The following is a 27168-nucleotide window of genomic DNA, read 5'->3' on the forward strand; positions in this document are numbered from 1 at the left end:
GGGAGGTACTGTTATGTCTCACCATTCACTACAACTCACTAAGCCACTTCCAAAGATGCACACAGATCTGTCCAAGAAGGCAAAGTGTCGAAAATAAAGATTTCAATGTTTAACAACACATTAGTAGAAACTTTCAATCAGCATTGGCGATAACACCCAAGTGCCTACCCTTGTGTTGTCAGTAGGTTTGATTGGACAAGGATGAGGGCAAGTGTGAGGGGTGGCTAGTGAGATGGGGATGTTAATGTAGATCGAGAGGGATGGGTGGAGGTGCAAGGTAAGTTAGTGTGAGTAAGGATGTGTAGGGTAGGGAAGGCAGAGTGATGGGGATGTAATGAGTGGCACAGCAGGATGAGGTTGAGTGTGGCTTTGCAGTAACTTTGTGATCCACAGAAATCATTGAAAGGTTTGCGCCACTGCAACCAGGTCCGCCTGACAACATCCCTGCTTGTGCTCTCCTGTACAACGTGCAACCAGGTTGTGTTGGTGCCCTGGGGAGGTCTCCTCTGCCCATTGGAAGGGAAGAGAAACTCCCTGCATGTTGTGACGCCCTCCTTAAACATCTGGAGGGAGTGATGGGAGAGGCTGGGTGCAGCCATGCACCTTTGTGCAGTGCTAGTCAGTGTTTGCTGCACCTCAATCCTGCAGAACACTGACAGCACAACTGTCAAAATGTATGTGGACATGGCTCCTTTAAGGAAACCGGCTGATGACGTGTTATCGGATGATGTCATCAGACACGCATCCTTTTAATTGGCTGGGAATCTCGCATGGCGGGCTTAACAAGTCCAATCAGGGGAAAGTCTTGGGGGAAGCCGACAATGAACCAGGAGCAGGGTCACAGCCCGCCGCGGACATCGTCTGCCTCAGTAGGGAAAAAAAAAATCCAGCCCAACATTTCAGGTCGATGACCTTTCGTCAAATATTTCAGAGTTCCAGCATCCGCAGTATTTTGCTTTTGTATTTTTATTTATAGCCCCGAGCTTTGGATTCTCCCACAAGTGGAAAGATTCTCGCCACAGCTACCCTCTCCAACCCATTCTCCTCCAAGTCTTCCCTTTTCTAAATAAAAAAAATCCTTAACTTGTTGAATCTTTCCCAATAGCTGTAATCTCAATTCTAGTATCATCCTTGTAAATCATTGTGTAAAAGAGTGTTTGAAGACCAGGCCCTCAAAACTGCCACCAAGCGCTCATGGTCTACAAGGCTGTAGTAATATCCACCCTCCTGCATGGCTCAGAGACATGGACCATGTACAGTAGACACCTCAAGTCCCTGGAGAAATACCACCAATGATGTCGCTGCAAGATCCTACAAATCCCCTGGGAGGACAGATGCACCAACATTAGCATTCAAGACCAGGCCAACATCCCCAGCATCGAAGCACTGACCACACTTGATCAGCTCCGCTGGGCAGGCCACATTGTTCGCATGCCAGACACGTGACTTCCAAAGCAAGCGCTCTACTCGGAACTCCTTCACGGCAAGCGAGCCAAAGGTGGGCAGAAGAAACGTTACAATGACACCCTCAAAGCCTCCCTGATAAAGTGCAATATCCCTACTGACACCTGGGAGTCCCTGGCTAAAGACCACCCTAACTTGAGGAAGTGCATCCGGGAGGGCGGAGTACCGAGTCCCATCGCCGACAGCTTGCAGAAATCAAGTGCAGGCAGTAGAATGAGCATGCGACAAGCCAGTCGCACCAACCCTTGTTATGTCTGCAGATGCTCTAATAATGACTCCACGAGACAATGTGTTGTGCTTGAACTGTAGTGTGACTGTGGTATCCGCAGATAGTAGCTTATGAAGAAGGCCCTCATGACCGATTCCGATGACAAAGATATCCCGCAGCGCTTCGGCGAGGTGATCGCCGAAATCGCACGGTGCCACCAGCCTCCTGAGGTCTGCAGCATATTTTGCGATCTTCTGGCCTTCGGTGTGTATAAAACCAGTGTCTGGCTGTGAGGATGCTCTCTTTGGGCTCGCGTACGTCTTGGTCGTTGTCTTCGCTGGTGCCAGCAAGTCCCAGACAAGGCCATAAATGGTGGGCCCACAGCTGGTTAGCAGGATAGCTCTGCGCTTATCAGCCAGTGTGGCTGGATTGTCGCCTGCCAGGTCGTTTGCTGTGAAGAAATGGTCGAGCCTTCCCACAAAGGCTTCCCAATCATCACCATCAGTGAACTGCTGCAACGTACCAAGGTTAGCCATTTTCACGTGAAGGTCCGTAATCTCGTCACCAATTGTTATGTCTACAGATGCTCTAATAATGACTCCACAAGACAATGTGTTGTGCTTGAACTGTAGTGACCTTAGTCCATTTAATGTAACTCCAGAGTGAGGATCACACATGGTGGCCTGCCTTTTATACTTGGCCTGGCACACTTGTACAGGTAACCTACAAGTCTCCCACTGCAGTGCCCTCAGGTGGCACATCTTGTAATAGTACAAGCAGTAACCATGTAGGATACATGACAACCCCTTCCCACAACGACTATCTGTCCCACCTGTGACAGAGTCTGTGGTTCTCGTATTGGACTGTTCAGCCACCTAAGAACTCATTTTAAGAATGGAAGCAAGTCTTCCTAGATTCCGAGGGACTGCCTATGATGATGTGTAATTAAAAACAATGCTACAGGATTTTAAATTACTAAGCTGTATCATGCAACTATGAGAGATCAGAAATATGTTCTCTTTATTGAGAGTTTTATATATTTTTTTGTATAATGGCCTTGAAGAAACACAATGCGATTACTGTAGGTCAAAGCAACATTTAACCCAGTCTGGAATGGAGTCATCCTGCAGATTTTGAGTGGACAGATTACGACTCAAAACTAGTAAAGTAATGTAATTGTTCAGTAAATGGTGAAAAAGACAGACCACTCAGGTGTTACAAAAAGTTAAATCAAATACTGGGAAGGAAACAACTTAAATCAAATTAACACAAAAGCAAAATACTGCGGATGCTGGAAATTTGAAATAAAGGCCCCAAGTTTCATCCCGCAGCGAAAATGGCGCACCTCCAAGCTGGGCACCTGTTTTTCGCGCCGAAAACTGCGCCTAAAAAAAAGTCCGATATTCTCGAGCTCCAAGGAGTGGCACGCTCTTCGCAGCAGGGGGCGGAGCCTAACACTCGCACCGATTTTCTAAGATGCAGGGGGCGGGTACAATTTAAATTAGCCTTCGTGGTGCCGGCAACCCTGCGCGTGCACGTTGGAGCGTGCACGCATGCGCAGTCTCACACAAACATTGGCACGCGGCCATTTTTAAAAGGACTGCAGAAAAAGTGAAGATTTGTTTCTTGGACCCCTGCAAAGGCTTGTAATTTAATTTTTTTTGATATTTCTGTGTGTGAGGGAGTGCTTTTAGCAGCACTGCTGAATAAATCACCTGCTGAAATCAGTGAGTTCAGCTTTTCACTGCTAAACTTGCAGAACCGGTGCTGCATTGGTGCATGCAAATTAAGGACTGTGTGTTTGGAGAAATAAGAGTGCCAATTCAACTTTGCAATGGATCAACGTCCACCAAGAACAAAGAATTTCTTGCATGAGGAAGTGGAGATATTAGTCAACGTAATTGAGCAGAGATGGCAGGAGCTAGATACCAGCAACAAAGGTCGCATAAAAGTGCCACCAAAAGAAATGAAGAAACGCTGGAACCAAGTTGCAGAAGATTACTGCGCAGTGGTGCGTACCAGGAGATCTGGAAGTCAGTGTAAAAAGAAATGGCACGACCTTGGTCAAGTAGTTAGTGTAAGCAATATTTCCCATTTTTAATTTAATCAACGTGGGTAAGGTCTCCTGCCCATCAACCTACGGGCTACGACGTTCCTGGTGCGGTGAGCTCTAATCAATTCTCTCCTATGCAGTGAATTGATGGCAAACCATTGCATAATACGTGGTGTTGACAATGCAGCACCCATTCTGCAAATTTAAATATAAAACTGTCGATGTGGCTGCCTCTCCCTGTCCAAATGGCCTCAGTCCCCCTCACAACTCGAAGGCTGCTGCTGCATCTTCGGCTGCCGTCGAGCCACTGACGCCGCCCCTAAAGCGCGGCCGAATGGCCTCAAGCACCATAAAGAGCTGCATGTGTCAGGTGTTGATTCTTCGGCTGCCGGCCAGCCACTGACGCCGTTGATATCTCGTGGCCGAATGGCCTCGGGTCCGTCCGGTGTTGCTTCTTCGCGGCCAGCCACGAAGAGAATGAAGGCCTGCCTCAAGCACTGCAGCTCAGCTCGAAGCTTGCTGCCGCTGCCGTCGAGACACTGACGCCACACCCCTGCCTGTCTCCAACATGAAAGGCCTGCCTGAAACACAGCAGCTCAAAGGCTGATGCTATTTCACACAGGTAGGAACATGGTTTATTTAATCTTTTCTTTGCTTATAAATTTTTATTCAGGTTGGATTTATTTGTATAATATTTGTATAAGTATAACTAAGGATTGATTGTAGAATTTAATGACTTCCCTTCCCCCCCCTCCCCACCTCGTTCCCTACGCCTAATTTGTAACCTACGCCTGATTTTCTAAAGTGTAGACAAGGTTTTTTCGAGCGTACAAAAATCTTCACTTACTCCATTCTAAGTTAGTTTGGAGTAAGTTTTCACTGACGAAACTTTGAAAACAGGCGTAAGTGGCCGGACACGCCGCCTTTTGAAAATAAAATTCTGTTCCAAAGTGAAACTGTTCTAACTGACTAGAACTGGAGCAAACTAAATGTCGAGAATTCCGATTTCTAAGATACTCCGTTCTACACCAGTTGCTCCTAAAAATCAGGAGCAAATCACGTGGAAACTTGGGGCCAAACACTCAACAGGTCAGGCAGAATCTGTGGAGAAAGACATTTTAGAAGCACTGGTGTGGATGGTATCATCATCCAGGGCGAGGGATTCTTAGGCAGCAGGCATTCTTGGTTTTAAATTCTAGATTATTGGCAGCTTTATTTGATTTGAGAGTTATTTATGCGATTTCCTTTGTCCGAGTTTGAACTTCAAAAAGGGGACAGGAGATATATCTAGTTTGCAGAAGATCTTTAGCTCTTCTGAGCCCAATGAATACATATGCAGACTCCGAGCAGAGATTAGCTTCACATGCAAGTTATATTACAGATATTAGTTTATGTATCATTAAAAGAGTTGTGAAGTGTAACGACTATTATTATTTTTGTATACAGGAAGGAGTTCTGCAATCAAGTGAAAGCCAGTATATTAACCTTCTGTTACGGTTTTAACTTCTACTTTTAATAAACGGGTTTAATAGTAGCCCGAAGTGCAGTCTGATGTCGTTTCTTCTTCTGTTATCCATGTTAGTTCCAGTGAACAAGTTAAAGCAACAAGCTCATTTTGTTCAAACCTTGGCCAATGTTACATTACCAGATATGGTGTTTCTAAAGTAATAGCCAGCAAGGGTTTGCCTGCAGGAATAGTCTTTGGCAAAGTCAGATAAATTTCTGGTGAGGCCCTAAAATTTTAAAAGCAATAGCAGCAAAATGCAAAGAATAATATCACCTAATGAACAAAAGCAAGCTATTCAAATATAAAATAAATCATCACTAAAATGCAGTGGGAAGATTGGAAACATGGCTAAATAATGAGGATGGGTGAGAATATAATATTCATGGGTATGGAGTGTACAAAAATGAAGTATTGTAGCATTATACATCAGAGACATCTGGGAAGTAATCAAGGTTGACCCTGCACGTAAGTGAAAAGGTACAAAAAGAACTACTTTGGATTGATAGCGCTAACGAGAAAAAATTCAAGGGGCATATTTACAACCCCAAAGGTTGCTATAAGGATGAAGACAAGTCGCTCTACAAAAAAAGGAAGCCTTTAAGGGAATAGAAAATACTTTCATTAACCAATATAAACTAGGAAAACAGTGTTTTAGAATCAGAGTCGGTAAACATATTATGACCCAGTGAGTCAAGAAAGCAACAAGAGGCTTGACCTAGCATTTGTAAATTATCCAAACACAGTGCAGGAATTGGAAGTTGTAGCATTCTTTGGCCGGGGGTGGGGGGGGCAGGGGGAGCACTTAGAATGATGATGTTTATTATGATCTGCAAGTCAGAAAACCCCACGGCCAGATTCATATAACTTTAAAGGGACTAAATTCACAGAAACAGGAGAACTACTGCAGCAAACAGACTGGCAGGATTTGTTCAACAACACTTTAGTAGATAAGTGAATCACTTTAAAACGGTATAACGCTGAACATGCAAGATGAATACATACAAAAAAAAAATCTATATATTCAGACTGAGCAAACATAGTCCAGAATAATTTTAAATTCTAACTGACGTGCTTTGTGCTTTTTTTGTCTACATTAAAGATGCTATACAAGGTTTTATTGAGCTGTTTTCCTATTTTTCCACCTCACTATTATTTTTAATGAATATTTTAACAACCCTTGCGAACACAGTAACTTGGGTTTTATTTTTGCAGATTTCAAGTCTGCGTTTTTGACATGAAAAAAGTCTATGCAAACATTCAATATGTTTACGATAAAAGTAGTCAGAAAATGGCCAGAAACACAATTAAAGTCTGTTCAACTTTAAGATTCCTCAAAAATTTATATGGACTCAGAATTATAAATGTATGAGTTTTTTGGTTAAAAAAAAAATCAGATAACTGTGTCTGTAATGTATGTTCTTAGGGTCTGCCCACCAACAGGGGGCACTACCATCGGAGGTCTTAAGGTCATAGGTACACCCGTGCTGAGCCCTGTATATAACCTGAACTTCTCCTTTGTATCTTTACTTCTGGATGCCATTAAAGACTGACCAGGTTTCTGGCTCACAGTACGGAGTTCATTGTATCATTTCACACACCACAGTATCAAATTAATTTAAACCTCAAGACACTAACCAGTGTTTGTTGTAGCAAAAATAATATTTCCAATGTTTTTATTAGAAATCAGAAAGCTACAATCCTACTTTCTTGGTTCATTTTAAACTGATTTCCTTCCTAGCTGTGTCATTGCAGATTTCTCAACACATTCCCTCTGTAATTGGAGGTAGAAAGTCTGGACTGCAGTCTAACTGCAGGAGGCATATTTCGCCCACATCAATTGAAACAGGAACAGCTTTCCAAACTAATCCAAGTGAGGCAAGATTAAACTGCTAAGTAGCCCAAGTGTTCACACTATTTTTCATTTCTTCTTCCTTCATCTTCTAAAACAGCGCCTGATGTCGGGATACAGTTTCACAGATGCCAGCAGCTCATTACTGACCAGTGTAAGTGAAGTAGTGTGCATCAGTGTGTATTTCAACTGTGGAGAGCATCAGAATCAAGTTCTTTACACACATGCACTCCTCAACAAAGGTCACCGGGTAACAATCAGCATCACCAACCTGGCCATTTTTTTCTTTCCATCCTAAACACAATGCCAATTGTAATTCCCCCACTAGTGCCCCAACTGAGATTAACGAACTCACTGGAGACTTATAATTGAACTCAGACCTTCTTGGATAGTACTGTTTAGTATCACATCATATGGTGTATTTACACACCGAACCATTAGAGTAAACCTTTACACAAATTTGTTGAAATAATTTCTTGGGAGGATTCTGCTCTTCAACTGTATTAATAAATCATCAAAGGCTCCTCTAATTGCTCAGCTGCGTTAGCCAATGAGCAAGTTATCCAGGTAAGAAAAGGTCTCAAGTTCAATCCTTAGTCTATGCTAAGCTAGTTGGATTCAGACAGAATAGCAAGTGGGGCAGCTTTACATCTGGCTTGTGTTCCTGGGTTAGAAAGGCGAAAGTCACCAATATTCATGCTCCTGAACCCATCCAAGAGTCAATAGATAGGATCAGGAGCTTGAAAAATTGCAGTTGTGCAGAGGACAATTTTGTGCTCAGCCATAATATTCCACTTGCAGTCACACAATTTTAAGATTCATGCTGGAGTAATGGCCAAGGTACTAGAGGACAACCAAGACCCATGGACACAAGAATACCTTCCCCCAATCCATTCAGAATTTTTTTTTTAATGCGGGAAACCCTCCTCATTATTGGCTGCTTCAGTCTACTAGAGTGGCCATACAGCTGCTTCTTACAATGTTCAGACAAAGCTATGAAGTTTAAAGACTGGGCAGTTTTTTCACCCAATTTCCAATCTGTTGGCCAAGTCTTACCTTTTTATTTTAAGTGCAAACCGAGCACTCCATTACTATAGTCAACTACTCAGTGAATCAAATATATCTATTGAGCAGTATCTGTCTCAAGAGAGCTATGGGCTTCACTGCTTGTATACATAGTTACTCTAACTCCACAATGATGCTGTGTATTACTTGTAGTGACTTGCAGAAATAAGAATCTAACCAAAGAACAAATTACCAGAATTGTATGCATTCATACTTACCAGGATTCACAGATGTCTGCACGTCAGGCTGAGTAGACTGTAAGTCAGAGCATGACCAAAGTGGAAAAATCGGATCGGACGATTTCTCCAGAGGAGTGACAGAAGACTGAAAGTCAGCATGAGTCTCCAGAATGTGAATGTCCAGCTCATCTACACACGTAGTCCATAAGTCACAATAATCACAATGAAACATCTCAACTGCAATTGATCACACCTTTACAAAAACTTTCTGAAAGAGAAAAATAATGTTAGCTTTGTTCAGTTTCTTTCAATAAGTACTTTACCAGAAATGTGGCTACGGGATATCAGAGTAGCAGATGCAAATCCAACCCCTCCAGACTCTAAATTTCCAATATCAGCCACGCCACTGGGGGGGGGGGGGGGGGGAGATTCCAATGCCAAATTATCACTGCGCTATTCCAATGTGCATCCTAGCAATTAGCTAAGTAGCTTTGACATACTGTGGGGACCCCGAGAATGGAATAAACAAGAAAAGAGGGTCCATGCCATTACAGGTGGTTAAATTCAGGGTGGCATTATGGCTCTGGCACTGGCTCTTAGAAGGAATACAAGGGCATACTGGGGGGCAATTCTCTCTTTTTGTGAGCATGTTATGCTCAAGGTGAGGAATGCTATTTTGAGCACCCAATGCAAGTATTAAAACGTCCTAGATCAAGCATGATTGGATGAAGTTTAAAAGCTTCCTGTTCCTGCCCCCAACAAAGTGCTTCAGCCCAATCGGAGAAGAGCACTCCTTACCACAGCGTTAGGTCATTTCTCCAATTTCCACACATTCCATTCTGTGACCTGTGAGATTGCCAGTATAGTGGCAAATTATGGACAGTTTTGTGCTATTGGTCTATACCTATAAAAGGAATTGTATTGAGACATCCCAAGCTCATTTCATGAAGACCCTTACAGCCAAGAAACAGTGTCATGCCCTCAGATAGGGCTGGATTCTACATACTATCCTTTCCTTCTCCATGGCCCATGGAAAGCAGCTAGCTTCTGCAGCTGAGAGTAGGAAGTAAGTAAAGGGACTAGGGGTGGGGGGAGGGGAGGGGGAGGGGGAGGGGAAATCAAACTTATCTAGAACCATGTATGACTACCGCAACACACTACACTACTGCCATGTCAGAAATGTCTCATAAAACAATATAGGAGCAGGGAGGTGTTACTGCAGTTGGCCTTGGTGAGGCCAAACCTGGAATATTTTGTTCAGTTTTGGTCTCCTAATCTGAGGAAGGACGTTCTTGCTATTGAGGAAGTGCAGCGAAGGTTCATCAGACTGATTCCCAGGATGGCAGAACTGACATACGAGGAGAGACTGGATCGACTGGGCTTGTAGTCACTGGAGTTTAGAAGAATGAGATGGGATCTCACAGAAACATATAAAATTCTGACAGGATTGGACAGGTTAGAGGCAGGAAGAATGTTCCCGATGTTGGGGAAGTCCAGAACCAGGGGTCACAGTCTAAAGATAAGGGGTAAGTCATTTAGGATCGAAATGAGGAGGAACTTCTTCACTCAGAGAATTGAGAGTCTGTGGAATTCTCTACCACAGAAAGTTGTTGAGGCCAGTTCATTAGATATATTCAAAAGGGAGTTAGATGTGGCCCTTATAGCTAAAGGGATCAAGGGATATGGAGAGAAAGCAGCAATGGAGTACTGAAGTTGAATGATCAGCCATGATCTTATTGAATGGTGGTGCAGGCTTGAAGGGCTGATTGGCCTACTCCTGCACCTATTTTCTATGTTTCTATAGCTAACATTATCCAACAGAAAGTGCTGATACAGGTGATACAAAAAAATGCGCATGAGGGTTAGTAATTCAGAACAAAGTTAGATTGTACATCAATTTTGATAACTTGGGTAAATGGGTACCATCTGTGGCAGAGGTCATCAAATGTGGAAGTGAACTGTCTTGCATTTGGGGTTAGGAAACTCCAGGAAGGTCTATACCATGCCGGAATACCGGTTAAAGAGAACAGATCAAGAAAGAAACTCAGCAGCTCCGTAACACAGGACTCTGTGCTCTGTTCCCAGGGACAGACATCATCTGCTGCTGGAGAGCCATCAACTCGGTGAAAGACGCACTTTGGTCTTCCCGAAACTTGCTGGTCGTCCAGAGCCAGGAGATGTCCAGGGCCGAGTGTTGCAGACTGGCGCAATCCAAGGTCCAGGAGTACATGCTGAGGTACGTTCTACACTAAAGATTGGTGCAGTCGCCGCAAAGGCACAATGGGGAAGAGCCACAGCTGAAGGCCCTTCCACCACGGTAAACCCAGGGGATGGAACCAGATCTCCCTCGGGCTGTACTTGATAATCTGCTTGTATACAAAGAGCACCATTTTCTGAAAAACACCTGTGTTGTGCCATGTATAATGAAAATCTCTGCACTGTTTAGTAACTTGTAAAGAAATGTAAATGTATTCTCATCCATTCCATGTACTGCTTTCATCTGCATAGTGCTACATGTAACGTGATTTAAGGATTGTACTAAAAACTGTACATTGAAATGAAATGCACGCTCGTGCATTGTATGGAACTGCTGTCAGCATCCAAACAAATTGTATGGAATTGCTGACCACAAGGTACTGAACTATTTTCCAATGTATTGTGAAAATTTTATGTGAATAAAGTATATTTTTTGAAAAAAAAGAAACTCAAAGGTTAAAGATGCACAAGGGGTGTAAGGAAAGCAAACAGGGTTCGTGTTTGCAAACAAGGGCACCTTTGAGACTGCTGGGTAAACCACAAATGATGGAGCAGGAGATAGGAAGCCACTAAAGGCCACCTTTTCCTGTAATATCCCCCCCCACCTAGAAAATGCAGCCACTGGTCCACACCACACTACCTACCACACCCACTAAAAAGGACATAAAATAAAAAGACAGAGAAAAAACACTTTGGGAGATAGAAGAGAAACAGAAGCATAAGAGACAGATGGATAGCAACAAGTTTGTATTTATATAGCGACTTTAACATAGTGACACATCCCAAAGCGCTTCACAGGAGTATTAGAAGACAAAAAAATTGACAGCAACAGGATGGCAACAGACAGGTACGAGAGACCAAAGCCTCCAATTTACCATGTGCAGGAGAAACCCAGCAGCAAATTAAAAATCTTGTACACAATCCATGTTCCAATGAAACCTATGGCATTTTGAATGCGAATTCCAATATAATTGGAAGACTTTCTAATAAATCACACCCGCAGGTATTGCTGTAGTGTCTCTTAACAGTGCTCAGCTACTGAGGTTATTTCTGAAATACATTTCATTTCTTTCTCCCAGATTGTCAACCCCCTCTCACAGTCTCCAATGACAAAGTTGCTTCTCGCCACACTTGCCTCTCCCTCCCAGGCACTGAGCTTCCCCATTCCTTCTCTCATGGCCTGCCCCACACCCAATACCTTTGTTACCTAGCATCACTTACCATGCCTACCCAGTCTTCAGCCTCTTCCTGGTCACATGCCTCAATACATCCAGCTCTGCTCTTTGGACTCTTCCCAGCCTCCTCTTCAGTCATAGCCCCCACTCCCAGGTATTAAAAAAAACCTACAGCCTCAAGATTCTCTTTTCTTTGGCTCTTCCCAGCCCTGTTCATCAACCTCTTTCCCCCAACCCGTCATTTATTAAAATTCCCACTCTGCTCTTCAGCCTTTTTGCCCCTGCTTTTTCAGTATCAAGCCCCATTCAATTCTCTCACCCTGAGACTCAATGTGCTTAACAATTAACTTTATCCTAAAAGTGATAGTTACACCATAACAGAATACATTACATGCTTATAATACAACTTAGCATAAGCAACATCATGGGAGATCCACTAGTACTATTAAGGATTATATACAACTGGTGTTTCTTCACAACTGCTGATAGATCCATGTGAACCAACTACCAATCTCTGCTCACCATGTGTTCATATAGCATAATGGGCTAATCACAACCTAACAACCGCTTTTAATTATGACCTTGTGCCCATACTTAATAATTATCCTACTCCACTTTTAGTTTTACCTTTAAATTATTTTTAGTGATTTTCACTATTGTTTATGTTCTCCCATGGTACCACTTTGACTCCTCAGCCTCTTTACTCTGCCTAACCTGAATCCCAGTATTTCCAAGCTGAGCCACACACTCAGCTGTTCTGCTCGCCACAATCCAAATCTCCCCTCCAAGTATAGGCATATGTCAAGGTCATGGTCTGCTCAACCTGAATCTCCCCTCCCAAAGGCAAAATGATCCTGGTCTGCTCAGCTCTCTCCTTTACTCAACCCAATCTTCCCTGACAAAGGCAACATAGTCTTGGCCTGCTCTGCTCAACCCAAATGTCCCTTCCCAAAGGCAACATGGTCTTGGCCTGCTCTGCTCTCTCCTTTACTCAACCCAATCTCCCCTGACAAAGGCAGCATGGTCTTGGCCTGCTCAGATCTCCTCTACTCAACCCAATCTCTCCTGACAAAGGTAACAGGGTCTTGGCCTGCTCCGCTCTCCCCTTCACCCCTGACAAAGGCAACATGGTCTTGACCTGCTCTGCTCAACCCAAATGTCCCCTCCCAAAGGCAACATGGTCTTGGCCTGCTCAGCCTTCCTGCTTTCCCAGACCGAACTGACCCATATCTCCTTTCGCCTCTCAGTGCCACTGCAGAGCCAGGGCTTGGAAAATAAAGATTATTTAAATAGCAATTTATATGTGGGTTTTTGGGGAAGTACAAAATGAGTCAAAGGAAGGTTCAGAAGGTGAAAACAAAACAAATTTGAAAAGGTTAAAAAACAAAGTAAGACTGCCTACTTCCAATTCTGTAATTTTGTCCGTCTCTGCTCCTGCCTCAGCTCATGTACTAATCCCTGATCCATGTCCATTACTTGACTATTCCAATGCCCTCATGGCCAGCCTTACACCCTCCATTTACTTCAGCTCATCCAAAATCCTGCTTCCAGTATCATGTCTTGAATTAAATTATCTGCCAATTTCCATTATCCAACAGGGATATAATACTGGTGCCACGTTACAATCCCCCCAGCTCAAAAACCTTTATGTGTGTATTTCTACACATGCTATGATTTTTATGGGGAAAAATATTCCCAAATGAGCTTAAGTGAAAGTATCCACTTGCATCAGGTATCCCAAGGTTTGTCCAAATTCAAGTATATGTGGGCAATAATCCCAGCCGCAAATGGCCTTCATTATGGTGCAAAGCAATGTTTACACTATTTTGGGAGTAAAGAGCAAATCCCACCATCAGGACTTTGAAAAAAAATACAATTATCCATTTCAATCGTATTTTGCTTTGCCATCATCCAGTTGTTTCTATCTAACGACTGAGCATTGGTGATATCAGAACAACTTGCTCAGAGAAGTGACTGAACCAGTCGGCTAAATAAACAGCGGCTGTATTGACATACTTCAGTGATCTGTGGCAATTCCTCCAAACTCCCTTAACTTTCCAAGTCTCCCAGAAGTTGCTCAATTACCCCCAGTAGAGCCTTTGTATCACCAACATATATCAGCGAGCCATGGAAGGTGTTTATATAAAGTCCAGCGACAAAATAGTAGAATGTGTCTGAATGGCAGAGAATGGATCGGTCCTGCATCAATGATGTTGTCCAATATCCTATGCACAAAATTTGAGGGTGACTGCACTCATGATTCTTCTCGAAAGGAGGGTGGGTGTAGGGGTGAATGGGTGCGAAAGGGCGTCAATATTAAGCCGTTTTTTCACTAATTCAGCAAATGCCAGAGTCCAGCCATGGGCGACCCAACTCGCTCCCGCCTTCTGGAAGGCTCAGCCCAACTGACGCCATGACACCGCTGGTTTGAACCCCGGAGGGTGGAGGAGGAGCTTATTGAAAGCCGCCCGTACTCTTGAGTGTTTTCCGTAACATTTTTACCTCAAACCTACAGCCCAAATGCATCGGGATTCCGCCCGTGTGTGCTCGGCACATTTTCTGTCAGGCGTTTGGCTGAATTTCCCTTTCGACGGCACACAAGCTGTTGTTGGTCCGCGCCACCTCCAGCCAACACTGACAGGCGCGTCGCCAATCAGAGCTGGCAGAGCTGGGTCTCTGGACCCAATCAGAGCTGGCAGAGCTGGGTCACTCTGCACCAATCAGAGCTGGCAGAACTGGGTCTCTGCACCAATCAATGCTGGCAGAGCTGGGTCTCAGCACCAATTAGAGCTGGATCTCTCCACCAATCAAAGCTAGCAGAGCTGGGTCTCTGCACCAATCAGAGCTGGCAGAGCTGGGTCTCTGCACCAATCAGTGCTGTGGGCGGGACTCGGCGCGGGTGGAAGGCGGGAAAGCGCGGGGAGGGTGTACCAGGGCTGCCAGTGAGGTAAATAACGGTCACGATGAGGACAAGCACCATTTAAATTAACATTTGTACTCATATCTTTTGAAATTTGACGAGTGCTGTCAAATACACATGAGTAATGACTACTTGGGCCAGGTTAAAGTACCAGAGGATTGATGCTAATTTACCTCCAGATACTTGAAAGTATTTTGTTGAATCCAGTTCTTTTAATCTTCGGCAAAGCAAATCAAACGTCAATACCCAAGTTGGATAGCCAAGCCAAAGCTTCCTGTGTAACAGCGTGGATATCTTGTAGGCTGCCTGCGAATTACCTCTGAGGGCAGTGCTCAATGATGTGCTCCAGGGTCTGATTAAGAGCTAAATAGTCGCATGATGGGGGTGCTTCAATCTTACACCTTTTGAAAAAGGTGGCAGCATCTACCCTGATTGATTGTGAGGCGGTTGATGGTTGTCCACTGTTTGCAAGGTTTGATCCTACAGGTTGTACTGTGGGGTCCTCTATAATTTTTCATTTAATATTTCTGATAGTTACTCCAAGCTTCAGCCAATGGTCCACCCTATTATGTAAGCTAAGCAGAATCAGTTTTTTGGTGGGCCTGGCAGATTGATCCCTGGGATGAGGGTTGCCCTATGAGGAGAGATTGAATAGGTTGGGCCTATAACTCCTCTGGAGTTTAGAGGAATGAGAGGTGATCTCATTGAAACACGTAAAATTCTGAGAGGATTGACAGGGTAGATGTTGAGAGGCTGTTTACCCTGGCTGGAGAGTCCAGAACCAGGCGTCATAGTCTCAGGATAAGGGGTCAGCCATTTCGGACTGAGATGAGGAAAAATGTCTTCACTTTGTGAATCTTTGGACTTCTCTACTCCAGAGAGATGTGGATGCTCAATCGATGAGTATATTCAAGACTGAGATCGCTAGACTTTTGGGCATTAAGGGAATCAAAGGATATAGGGATCGGGCGGGAAAGTGGAATTGATGTAGACGTTCAGCCATGATCGGTTCTGCACCAATCAGCTGACAGAGCTTGGTCTCTGCCCCAATCAGAGCTGGGTCTCTGCACCAATCAGTGGCCATGCGGGGGAGGGGCAGGTTTGATGGGCCGTATGGCCAACTCCTGCTCCTATTTCTTATGAATATGGCTAGGAAAGTGGAGGAACAATTGAGTTCCTTCAAGGAGGAGATTCTGAATGCCATGATCCAATGTGTACCCTGTGAAGCAGCAGCACCAAGCTTAACCTGTCTGATTGAACAGGACTATGAATCATAGAGATTTACAGCACAGATGAAGGGGTTGTCATATGAAGAAAGGTTAAGTAGGTTGGGCCTATACTCCTTGGAGTTTAGAAGATTGAGAGGTGAGCTTATTGAAATATAAGATTCTGAGGGGGCTTGACAGGGTAGATGCAGAGAGGATGTTTCCCCTCATGGTGGAATCTAGAACTAGGGAGCAAAATTTCAGAATAGGGGGTCGCTCATTTAAAACAGAAATGAGGAGGAATTTATTTTCTCAGAGGGTCGTGAATCTTTGGAATTCTCTACCCCAAAGAGCTGTGGAGGCTGGTCTTTGAATATAGACAGATGTTTGTATGATAAGGGAGTGAAGGGTTATGGGGAGCGGGCGATGAAGTGGAGTTGAGGCCAGGATCAGAGCAGCCATGATCTTATTGAATGGCAGAGCAGGCTCGAGGGGCCAAATGGCCTACTCGTGCTCCTATTTCTTATGTTCTTATGTGTCCACGCCGGCCAACAAAGAGCTATCCAGCCTAATCCCACTTTCCAGCTCTTGGTCCGTAGCCTTGTAGGTTATGGCACTTTAAGAACACATCCGAATACTTTTTAAATGTGGTGAAGGTTTCTGCCTCTACCACCCTTTTAGGCAATACCCTTTGGGTGAAAAAAAATCCCCTCTAAACCTCCTACCAATTGCTTTAAATCTATGCCCCCTGGTTTTATGGCCCCCCTGCTAAGGCAAATAGGTCCTTTCTATCCACTCTATCTAGCCCCCTCATAATTTTATACACCTCAATAAGTTCACCCCTCAGCCTCCTCTGTTCCAAAGAAAACAAACCCAGCCTATCCAATCCTTTCCTCATAGCCAAAATTCTCCAGTCCAGGCAACATCCTCGTAAATCTCCTCTCTACCCTCTCTAGTGCAATCACATCTTTCCTGTAATGTGATGACCAGAACTGCACGCAGTACTCTAGCAGTGGCCTAGTGTTTTATACAGTTCAAGCATTTACCTCACTGCTCTTGTATTCTGTGCCTCGGCTAGTAAAGGCAAGTATTCCGTATGCCTTCATAACCACCTTATCTATCTGGCCTGCTAACTTCAGGGATTTGTGGACATGCACTCCAAGGTCCCTTTGTTCCTCTACACCTCTCAGTGTCCTACCATTTAATGTGTATTCCCTTGCCTTGTTAGCCCTCCCCAAATGCATAACCTCACATGTCTCAGGATTGTCATTCAAAGAAGGGGGGGGGGGGTGAAGCCATGAGGAAAATGGTACATAATTAAGATGGATTCAAATTACACATTTTTTAGTTCTATTAAGAGAAATGAGGGACGGAGTGGGGCTATGGAAAGTGGCATCGGTTGAGGGTATTATAACTGATGCAAATGTGCTAAATATGGTTTTTTTGCCTCAGTTTTTACCAAGAGGAGACTTACTTGATCTGGCAAAGGAATTAGAGGATGTGCCAGAGGTAATTTGTAATGCTATTCACATTATTATCAGCATGGTTGCTGAATAGCTATTTTTTTTTCATTTCCCTCATACTTATAACCTCTCTGAGTGAGATTGTCAAGAGAGTCAACTGTGCCATATTATGGGCACGTTTACTGTGGAACCAAACCCACTAAAAAATGAGATAAGATTACTCAAACTTGATAGCAGCTTTGGCTCAGTATTAGCACATTTGCTTCTAAATCAGAAAGTTATAGGTTTAAATCCCAACTCCAAAGACGTGAGCACATAATCTAAGATTACATTTCAGTGTAGTATTGAGGGAATGCTGCACAGTCGGAAATGTCCTGTTTGACTGAGGCCCTGACTGTAACTCTCAGGTGGATGTAAAAGATCCCATGGTCCTATTTGATAAAGGCAGGGGAGTTCTTCTGTTGTGTTGGCCAACATTTATCTCTCAACCAACATCACTAAAAATAGATATTGTTTGTGGTTCCTTACTGTGCGCAAATTGACTGTTGCGTTTCCCTATATTATAATAGTGACGAGACTTCAAAAAATACTTCTTTGGCTGTGATGTGCTTTGGGATATCTTGAGGATGTAGAATATGCTATATAAATGCCTAGTTCTTCTTAGTCCCTCTGCCTCTGCACCGGAAGACTTCGCAACCTCGGTGATTTCAACCTCCATCTCAATTCATCATGCTCTCTCTCTCCTCTGAGTTCACTGACCTCCTGTCCTCCCTTAATCTCTCCCTCCATGTAAACTCCCCAACCCATATTCACGGCCAGCCCCTCAACCTTGCCATCTCTCATAGCCTTGCTAATTCCATCGTGTCAATCGCAGATAAGGCCATCTCTGACCACTTCCTCGTATTGCTCTCCACCCACATCCCCCTTCCACCCTTCCCCCAGCTCTATCTCCTTCTGTGTCCACCCCTGGAAAAAACTCTCTCCCTACTCTCTTACAACTGCACTCATCAACTCCCAACTGTCCAGCATTTAGCCCTTCATTCACCATGATATCTCTGCAGCTACCGATCTGCTTGATCTCACCCTCACCACCACCTTTGATGCCCCAGTCCCTGTTAAAACAATTACTCTCTCTCATCCTGGCCGTTCCCCTTGTACAGCCCTGATCTTCGCTCCCTTAAGTCCAAGGGATGCAGAATTGAACGGATATGGCGGACAACTCGTTTAGCCATTCACCGCCAGATCCGGCTAGACCAGATAAAGCACTTAACGGGTCCTGTTCTCATCTGCAAAAATCGCTCACTATTCCAGAATCATTTTGGAATTTAAAAATAAACCCCAGTTTCTATTCTCCGCTGCTAACCGTCTTTTTAAACCCCTCTCCCCAGTCTCCACCCTCACCTCCGACAATAAGTATGAGGAGCTCATGGACTTCTTTGTCTCTAAGAGTGAGACCATCTGTTCGGCCACCTCTGCCTCTTCCTTTCCTTCCCCTAGCTCACCGGCCAAACTTCCACTAAGGATCCCCCTACCCTAGCCCTGACCTCATATCTTTCTCCAGTTTCTCTCCAATCTCCCCGCATGACCTTTCGAAGCTCATCCTGTCCATGAAACCCACTTCCTGCTCCCTTGACCCTATTCCCACCAAACTGCTGACCAACCAACTTCCTTGTCTGACTCCCATATTAGCTGACATTGTTAACAGTTTGCACTCCTCAAGTACTGTCCCCCTCTCCCTCAAATCTGCCGTCATCGCCCCTCTCAAAAACCAACCCTCGATCCCTCCGTCCTTGCAAACTACCGCCCCATCTCCAACCTCCCTTTCCTCTCTAAAATCCTTGAACGTGTTGTCGCCTCCCAAAACCGTGCCCATCTTTCCTGAAATTCCATGTTTGAATCCCTTCAATCCGGTTTCCGTGCCTGCCACAATACCGAAACGGCTCTCATCAAAGTCACAAATGACATCCTTTGTGACTGTGACAAAGACAAACTATCCCTCCTCATCCTTGTTGATTTGTCTGCAGCCTTTGACACAGTTGACTACTCCATCCTCCTCCAACGCCTCTCCACTATCGTCCAGCTGGTTGGAACTACACTTGCCTGGTTCATAGAAACATAGAAAATAGGTGCAGGAGTAGGCCAATCGGCCCTTCGAGCCTGCACCACCATTCAATATGATCATTGCTGATTATGCAACTTCAGTACCCCATTCCTGCTTTCTCTCCATAGCCCTTGATCCCTTTAGCCGTAAGGGCCACATCTAACTCCCTTTTGAATATATCTAACGAACTGGCCTCAACAACTTTCTGTGGTAGAGAATTCCACAGGTTCACAATTCACTGAGTGAAGAAGTTTCTCCTCATCTCGATCCTAAATGGCTTACCCCTTATCCTTAGACTGTGACTCCTGGTTCTGGACTTCCCCAACATCGGGAACATTCTTCCTGCATCTAACCTGTCCAATCCCGTCAGAATTTTATGTGTTTCTATGAGATCCCCTCTCATTCTTCTAAACTCCAGTGAATACAGGCCCAGTCGATCCAGCCTCTCTTCATATGTCAGTCCAGCCATCCTGGGAATCAGTCTGGTGAACCTTCGCTGCACTCCCTCAATAGCAAGAATGTCCTTCCTCAGATTAGAAGTCCAAAATTGTACACAGTATTCAAAGTATGGCCTCACCAAGGCCCTGTACAACTGCAGTAAGACCTCCCTGCTCCTATACACAAATCCTCTCACTATGAAGGCCAAGATGCCATTTGTCTTCTTCACCGCCTGCTGTACCTGCATGCTAACTTTCAATGACTGATGTACCATGACACCCAGGTCTCGTTGCACTTCTCCTTTTCCTAATCTGTCACCATTCCGATAATATTCTGCCTTCCTGTTTTTGCCACCAAAGTGGATAACCTCACATTTATCTACATTATACTGCATTTGCTATGCATTTGCCCACTTATCTAACCTGTCCAAGTCATCCTGCAACCTCTTAGCATCCTCCTCACAGCTCACACTGCCACCCAGCTTAGTGTCATCTGCAAACTTGGAGATATTACATTCAATTCCTTCGTCTAAATCATTAATGTATATTGTAAATAGCTGGGGGTCCCAGCACTGAACCTTACTGTACCCCACTAGTCACTGCCTGCCATTCTGAAAAGGACCTGTTTATTCCTACTCTTTGCTTCCTGTCTGTCAACCTGTTCTCTATCCACGTCAATACATTACCCCCAATACCATGTGCTTTAATTTTGCACACTAATCTCATGTGGGACCTTGTCAAAAGTCTTTTGAAAGGCCAAATACCCCACATCCACTGGTTCTCCCTTGATTCCAACATTTCTCCACTACCGATGTCAGGCTAACCGGTCTATAATTCCCTGTTTTCTCTCTCCTTCCTTTTTTAAAAAGTGGAGTTACATTAGCTACCCTCCAATCCATAGGAACTGATCCAGAGTCTATAGTATGTTGGAAAATGACCACCAATGCATCCACTATTTCTAGGGCCACTTCCATAAGAACTCTGGGATGCAGACTATCAGGCCCTGGAGATTTATCGGTCTTAAATCCCATCAATTTTCCTAACACAATTCCCTGATTAATAAGGATTTCCTTCAGTTCCTCCTTCTCACTAGACCCTCGGTCCCCTAGTATTTCCAGAAGGTTATTTGTGTCTTCCTTAGTGAAGACAGAACCAAAGTATTTGTTCAATTGGTCTGCCATTTCTTTGCTCCCCATTATAAATCACCTGATTCTGACTGCAAGGGACCTACATTTGTCTTCACTAATCTTTTTCTCTTCACATATCTATAGAAGCTTTTGCAATCAGTTTTTATGTTCCCTGCAAGCTTCCTCTCATACCCTATTTTCCCCTCCTAATTAAACCCTTTGTCCTCCTCTGTTAAATTCTAAATTTCTCCCAGTCCTCAGATTTGCTGCTTTTTCTGGACAATTTATATGACTTTTCCTTGGATTTAACACTATCCCTAATTTCCCTTGTTAGCCACGGTTGAGCCACCTTCCCTGTTTTATTTTTACGCCAGACAGGGATGTACAATTGTTAAAGTTCATCCATGTGATCTTTAAATGTCTGCCATTGCCTATCCACCGTCAACCCTTTAAGTATCATTCGCCAGTCTATCCTAGCCAATTCGCATCTCATAACATCAAAGTTACCTTTCTTTAAGTTCAGGACTCTAGTCTCTGAATTAACGGTGTCACTCTCCATTTTAATGAAGAATTCTACCATATTATGGTCACTCTTCCCCAAAGGGCCTCGCACAACAAGATTGCTAATTAATCCTCAATCATTACACAACATCCAGTCCAGGATGGCCAGCTCTCTAGTTGGTTCCTTGACATATTGGTCTAGAAAACCATCCCTTATACACTCCACGAAATCCTCCTCCACCGTATTGCTACCAGTTTGGTTAGCCCAATCTATATGTAGATTAAAGTCACCCATGATAACTGCTGTACCCTTATTGCACGCATCCCTAATTTCATGTTTGATGCCATCCCCAACCTCACTACTATTGTTTGGTGGTCCATACCCAACTCCCACTAGCGTTTTCTGCCCTTTGGTGTTCCGCAGCTCTACCCAAACAGATTCCACATCATCCAAGCTAATGTCCTTCCTTACTATTGCGTTAATCTCCTCTTTTACCAGCAATGCTATCCCACCTCCTTTTCCTTTCTGTCTATCCTTCCTGAATATTGAATACCCCTGGATGTTGAGTTCCCAGCCTTGGTCACCCTAGAGCCATGTCTCCGTAATCCCAATTGCATCATATCCGTTAACTGCTATCAGCGCAGTTAATTCATCCACCTTATTACGAATGTTCCTCGCATTGAGACACAGAGCCTTCAGGCTTGTTTTTTTTCACACTCTTTGTCCTTTTAGAATTATGTTGTAATGTGGCCCTTTTTGATTTTTGCTTTTGATTTCTCTGCCCTCCACTTTTCTTTATCTCTTTTGTCCCTTTTGCTTCTGTCCCCATTTTACTTCCCTCTGTCTCTTTGCATAGATTCCCATCCCCCTGCCATATTAGGTTAAACCCTCCCCAACAGCACTAGCAAACACTCCCCCTAGGACATCAGTTCCGGTCCTGCCCAGGTGCAGACCGTCCGGTTTGTACTGGTCCCACCTCCCCCAGAACCGGTTCCAATGTCCCAGGATTTTGAAACCCTCCATCTTTCACCATTCCTCAAGCCACGTATTCATCTTAACTATCCATTCTTATCTAATCATAGCCAGTGAATCATCTGCAATGGCTTCTCTTCCCAACCCGCATTGTTACCTCTGGTGTTCCCCAAGGACCTATCCTTGGTCCCCTCCTATTTCTCATCTACATGTTGCCCCTTGGTGACATCATCTGAAAACACAGCATCGGTTTCCACATGTACGCTGATGACACCCAACTCTACCTCACCACCATTTCTCGCGACCCCTCCACGGTCTCTAAATTGTCAGACTGCTTGTCAAACATCCAGTTCTGGATGAGCAGAAATTTTCTCCAATTGAATATTGAGAAGACCGAAGCCATAATCTCCCTGCCATAATCTTTGTTCCCTAGCCACTGACTCCATCCCTCTCCCAACTTCTGTCCGATGCTGAACCAGACTGTTCGCAACCTTGGTGTCACATTTGACCCTGAAATGAGCTTTCAACCATATATCCGCAGCATAACTAAGACCACCTACTTCCACCTCTGTAACATTGCCCGTCTCTACCCTTGCCTCAGCTCATCTGCTGCTGAATCCCTCACCCATGCCTTTGTTACCTCTAGACTTGAGTATTCTAACGCACTCCTGGCCGGCCTCCAACATTCTACCCTACGTAAACTGGAGGTGATCCAAATCTTGGCTGCCCGTGTCCTAACTCGCACCAAGGCTCGCTCACCCATTACCCCTATGCTCGTTGACCTACTTTGACTTCCGGTTAAGCAACGCCTCCATTTCAAAATTCTCAGCCTTATTTTCAAAACCCTCCCTATCTCTGTAATCTCCACCAACCCCCCCGAGATGCCTGCGCTCCTCAAATTCTGCCCTCCTGAGCATCCCTGATTATAATCGCTCAACCATTGGTGGCCGTGCCTTCTGTTACTTCGGACCCAAGCTCTGGAACTGCCTGCCTAATCCTCTCCACCTTTCTTTCTCCTTCAAGACGCTCCTTAAAACATACCTCTTTGACCAAGCCCTGCGCTAATATCTACTTATGCGGCTTGTTGTCAAATTTGTATTGCATAATACTCCTGTGAAGCACCTTGGGATGTTTCACTACATTAAAAGCACTATATAAATACAACTTGTTGTTGTGCTAGTCATATATTAAAATACCACCTGCATTTATATAGTACCTTTCATGTTGAAATGCCGATGGACTCGGCAAAGGGCTCGATACAAGGGAGACGGAATTGTCCCAACTCCAGACGAATATGCAAAACCTGCTCCTGCTGCAGTCGATGGGGGTCGATGTCACGGAGGAACTCGAAGAGGTGAAGGGCCAGCAAGCCTCGCCCTTTGCCTCAGAGTCCTCCAAGATCATCTTCCACTCCAGAGTCCGCTCCGTCGAGCAGGATGAGACGTGTTGCGTTTCTTCTTCCAAAAGGTACACAGGGGGAGCTCTGTGATCACCAGCCTAAAGGAAGAAGACAGTTCTGTGACGTCTTCGCAGCCTGACATGCAGAGGATCAGCAAATCCTTCTATGCCAGGCTGTACGACGTCAAGCCCACAGACCGCGCGGCCTCCCAGTCTTTCCTGTCGTCTATTTCGGAGGTCTTAGACGACAGCGAGCGGGAGAGTCTGGACCACCCACTAACTCTGGCCGAGCTGACAAAGGCCATCCGGTCCTTCGAGACGAATAAAACTCTCGGAAGCGACGGCTTACCGGTCGAGTTGTATTCGGCTCTGTGGGACTGGATGGGCCCAGACCTGCTGGAAGTGTAAGGGGGTATGCTTCTGGCTGGCAGCATGTCAGAATCAATGAGGAAAGGCATCATCACCCTCATTTACAAGCAGAAGGGGGAGAGGGAGAAAATCAAAAACTGGCGGCCCATTTCGCTGCTCAATGTGGACTACAAGATCCTGTCAAAGGTCATTGCCAACAGAGTCAAGTCTTCTGTTGAGCTGGTGATTCACCCGGACCAGACCTGCGCTGTCCCAGGCAGGAAGATCTCTGATAGCCTCGCGCTACTCAGGGATACGATCGCCTACGTGCGGGACAGGAGGGAGGATACCTGCTTAATCAGCTTAGACCAGGAGAAAGCCTTTGACAGGATATCGCACACATACCTGATGGACGTGCTCTCCAAAATGGGGTTTGGGGAGGGTATCCGGAATTGGTCCAACTGCTCTACACAGACATCAGTAGTGCAGTTCAAATCAATGGGTGGGAAACTGAAAGCTTTCCAATCAGATCTGGAGTCAGGCAAGGCTGTCCCCTCTCCTCTGTCTTGTTGATATGTCTTGGGTAGGTTGATCTTCGAAAAACTGTTTCCTGATGGAAAAATTAGTTTGGTAATTGCAATGTCCTTTTATGCTTAGTCTTTCGCGTTGAGGCTGGATTGGGCCTCTTTGTTATGTGTATGCTGAAAATGGTTTATCCAGACCCAAGTTGATGGGAAGCTATCTCTGGGTGATACTGTGATGGTAATGTCGCTTGTGGAGGAAGATTTCCAAATACTCATTCTTCCAGACAGGTTACCTCAGTCTTCACACCCAGACAGTTCCAATAATCAAGTGGGCTTCCTTTGTTCCCTAGGTCTGCCCACAGGCTTGAATTTGTCTTGTAAAAGTTCATAACTCTATTAAAGTTCGTAGTTTCTTCCATAAGCACTTTAGAGTTCCAAACTTTTCGGTAGATAGTCCCAAATTAAATTTCCTTTCGAATGAGCCCACACACATGGGGGGGGGGGGGGTGGTTCTGGTGAATTTTTCTCACTGCAGTCCCCCCTGTTGACACTCTACACTCCTTGAGTGTCAATCAAGGTAAGCAAAATTCCTGCTCCCGAGAGTCAACCTTCCCTGCATTTATATGAGCTAAACATTACCCGTTGAAATGCAATGTGATATACAGGCGAATACAGTCATTACAATTCGGTTATAGCATAGAGGGGGTATGATGCCCCTCTTTTACTCGGTTTTCACAGTAAAATGACGGTATACAGTCATACACAACTTCAAGTAAAGTAAAATAAAAACACCTAGTAACACATTCTCAAATCGCATAAAAGGTCCATAGTCAAACACGTTTTAAGTTCAGTAAAATAAAGGTACATAGTCAAAACATTTAAGTAACACTCTTGCAACACTCGCGATGTTGCGGTTCACAGCAGGTAAAATCAAACACAAATTAAACATGGTAGTATGGTGTCACCCTTCCCTGTGCAATTACCAAGTTCGGCCAAGGAGCGTATAGTACCCTTTGGTGCCTGACCTGACGGCCTCTGCGTTTCACTCGGCAAGTGTGACACCATAAGTAAAGTATAATCGCGAGTTGACAAATAACTAAAGTGTGGGAAGCGATTCGGATCCAGACTGGGACCTCTATATTTCTGAGGCGGAATGGTGATCTCAAGAATCTTTTTCCCTATCTCATTCGTTTCTGTTCTAGAGTATAGAAGTGTTTTTGTGAGATAATTACGGCTTTTAGCAGAGCGGTAAAATGTTCGGGTAGAGGGGGAATTGCATAGCCAAAATGTACAACATAATCCTGCAGGTTTGTAATGTTTTCCTTCACAGTGAGGTGGAGAGTGGAGGGTTCAGGAATGGGGACAATCTGTTCCTGGGCCACTTGAACTGATGCCTCAGGTTTGAAGCAAAAACTGCTGTCACTTACCGGACACCAGAAGTGTCCATGTTGGTAGTGGGGCGCACTGGTGGTGACACAATATGTCCCACCCACTATGTATGCTACCTGTGGAGGGACATGGTCTTGTGTCATTACTTCCATGGTGCAGTTAATAGGCTGTGCACCAGCAGCTTTAAACCCACACTGTGACTTTGAATGGGCACTTAAGTACTGGGGACACAGTATTACATGTGCACCCCGGCTCCGGAACCCAGAGAGGTCAGTACCTGTTACAGCGTGCTCCCACTTTATGACATAGGGTGGGAACGCTGTGAAACGAATGTGTGCACCTCCCTGAATAACTCCAATGTTCTCCATCCGGTGCGGGTCAGGCTGTCCCACCCATGACCGGCATCCTTAATACTATCCCCATAATAGTGTGGTTAGATTTCCCACAGTCTACTGGGACAGGGTAGGCTTCAGAGGCTAGGCGGAGCTGGCAGGGGCTTAGTGAATTGCTGTACGGGTGGAGGGCTGCAAGGTGCTTGTTCCTGATCCAAGAGGGGACTACACCTTGTTTTAAATCCTCCAGGTTGTTGCAGCCCTCGCCCAACAACCATGCCCCATATAGTACGTACACCTTGTTCTGTGCAGCCTGGTCAGAAGTGTTTCTATCCTCCCGTATAAGTGCATTCACTGTCTGTGCATGTTTTTCCAGCTCAGCCACTATTTCTTTTAAATGGACAGTCATAGCCTGGCCCTCGTGTAGTTCTGATCCTACTACGATATTCTCCTGTTTTAGGATTTTTCTCAATTAGGTCTTTAAACTGTTTATCTGTGTTTGCAGCTCTATGTCATCTAGGCTATTTATTACAGAGGATGCTGTATTGTAGGTAGTGAAAACATCGTTTATGATTCCCTTTCTAGGTCTCCCTGAACCCATGGTGTTCCTAGCGTTTAGGGTGTATAGGTCTGCTTTGTCTACATTTCCAAAGTCTAACTCATAACATTTCTTGAACATGTCTCTAAGTAGGGC

General features: G+C 44.7%; 1 protein-coding gene and 1 long non-coding RNA gene across 9 annotated transcripts in view; one reads left to right on the forward strand and one right to left on the reverse strand.

Annotated features, from left to right (window-relative positions):
- Nucleotides 1-14399, reverse strand: part of LOC139228737 (zinc finger protein 462-like) — a 100491-nt gene extending 86092 nt beyond the window's left edge. For 5 of the 7 annotated variants that reach the window (XM_070860052.1, XM_070860053.1, XM_070860049.1 and 2 more), the window contains exons 1-2: nucleotides 14259-14399; nucleotides 8365-8593 (exon numbers count right to left, since the gene is read on the reverse strand). In XM_070860052.1, the coding sequence (XP_070716153.1) occupies nucleotides 8365-8557 (193 nt within the window). In that variant the 5' untranslated portion in view covers nucleotides 8558-8593; nucleotides 14259-14399. Of the gene's footprint in view, nucleotides 1-8364; nucleotides 8594-13772; nucleotides 14213-14258 lie in introns of those variants that run through there. The other 2 variants (XM_070860048.1, XM_070860051.1) reach the window with 2 other exon arrangements.
- A 258-nt stretch (nucleotides 14400-14657) lies between these two features.
- The window catches only part of LOC139228744 (uncharacterized), a 64244-nt gene continuing 51733 nt past the window's right edge, over nucleotides 14658-27168 (forward strand). For both annotated transcript variants that reach the window (XR_011587609.1, XR_011587608.1), the window contains exon 1: nucleotides 14658-14703. This is a non-coding gene — a long non-coding RNA (uncharacterized lncRNA). The remainder of the gene's footprint in view (nucleotides 14704-27168) is intronic.

This window comes from Pristiophorus japonicus, chromosome 18, assembly GCF_044704955.1.
Source record: "Pristiophorus japonicus isolate sPriJap1 chromosome 18, sPriJap1.hap1, whole genome shotgun sequence".
Classification (NCBI taxonomy): Eukaryota; Metazoa; Chordata; class Chondrichthyes; family Pristiophoridae; genus Pristiophorus; species Pristiophorus japonicus.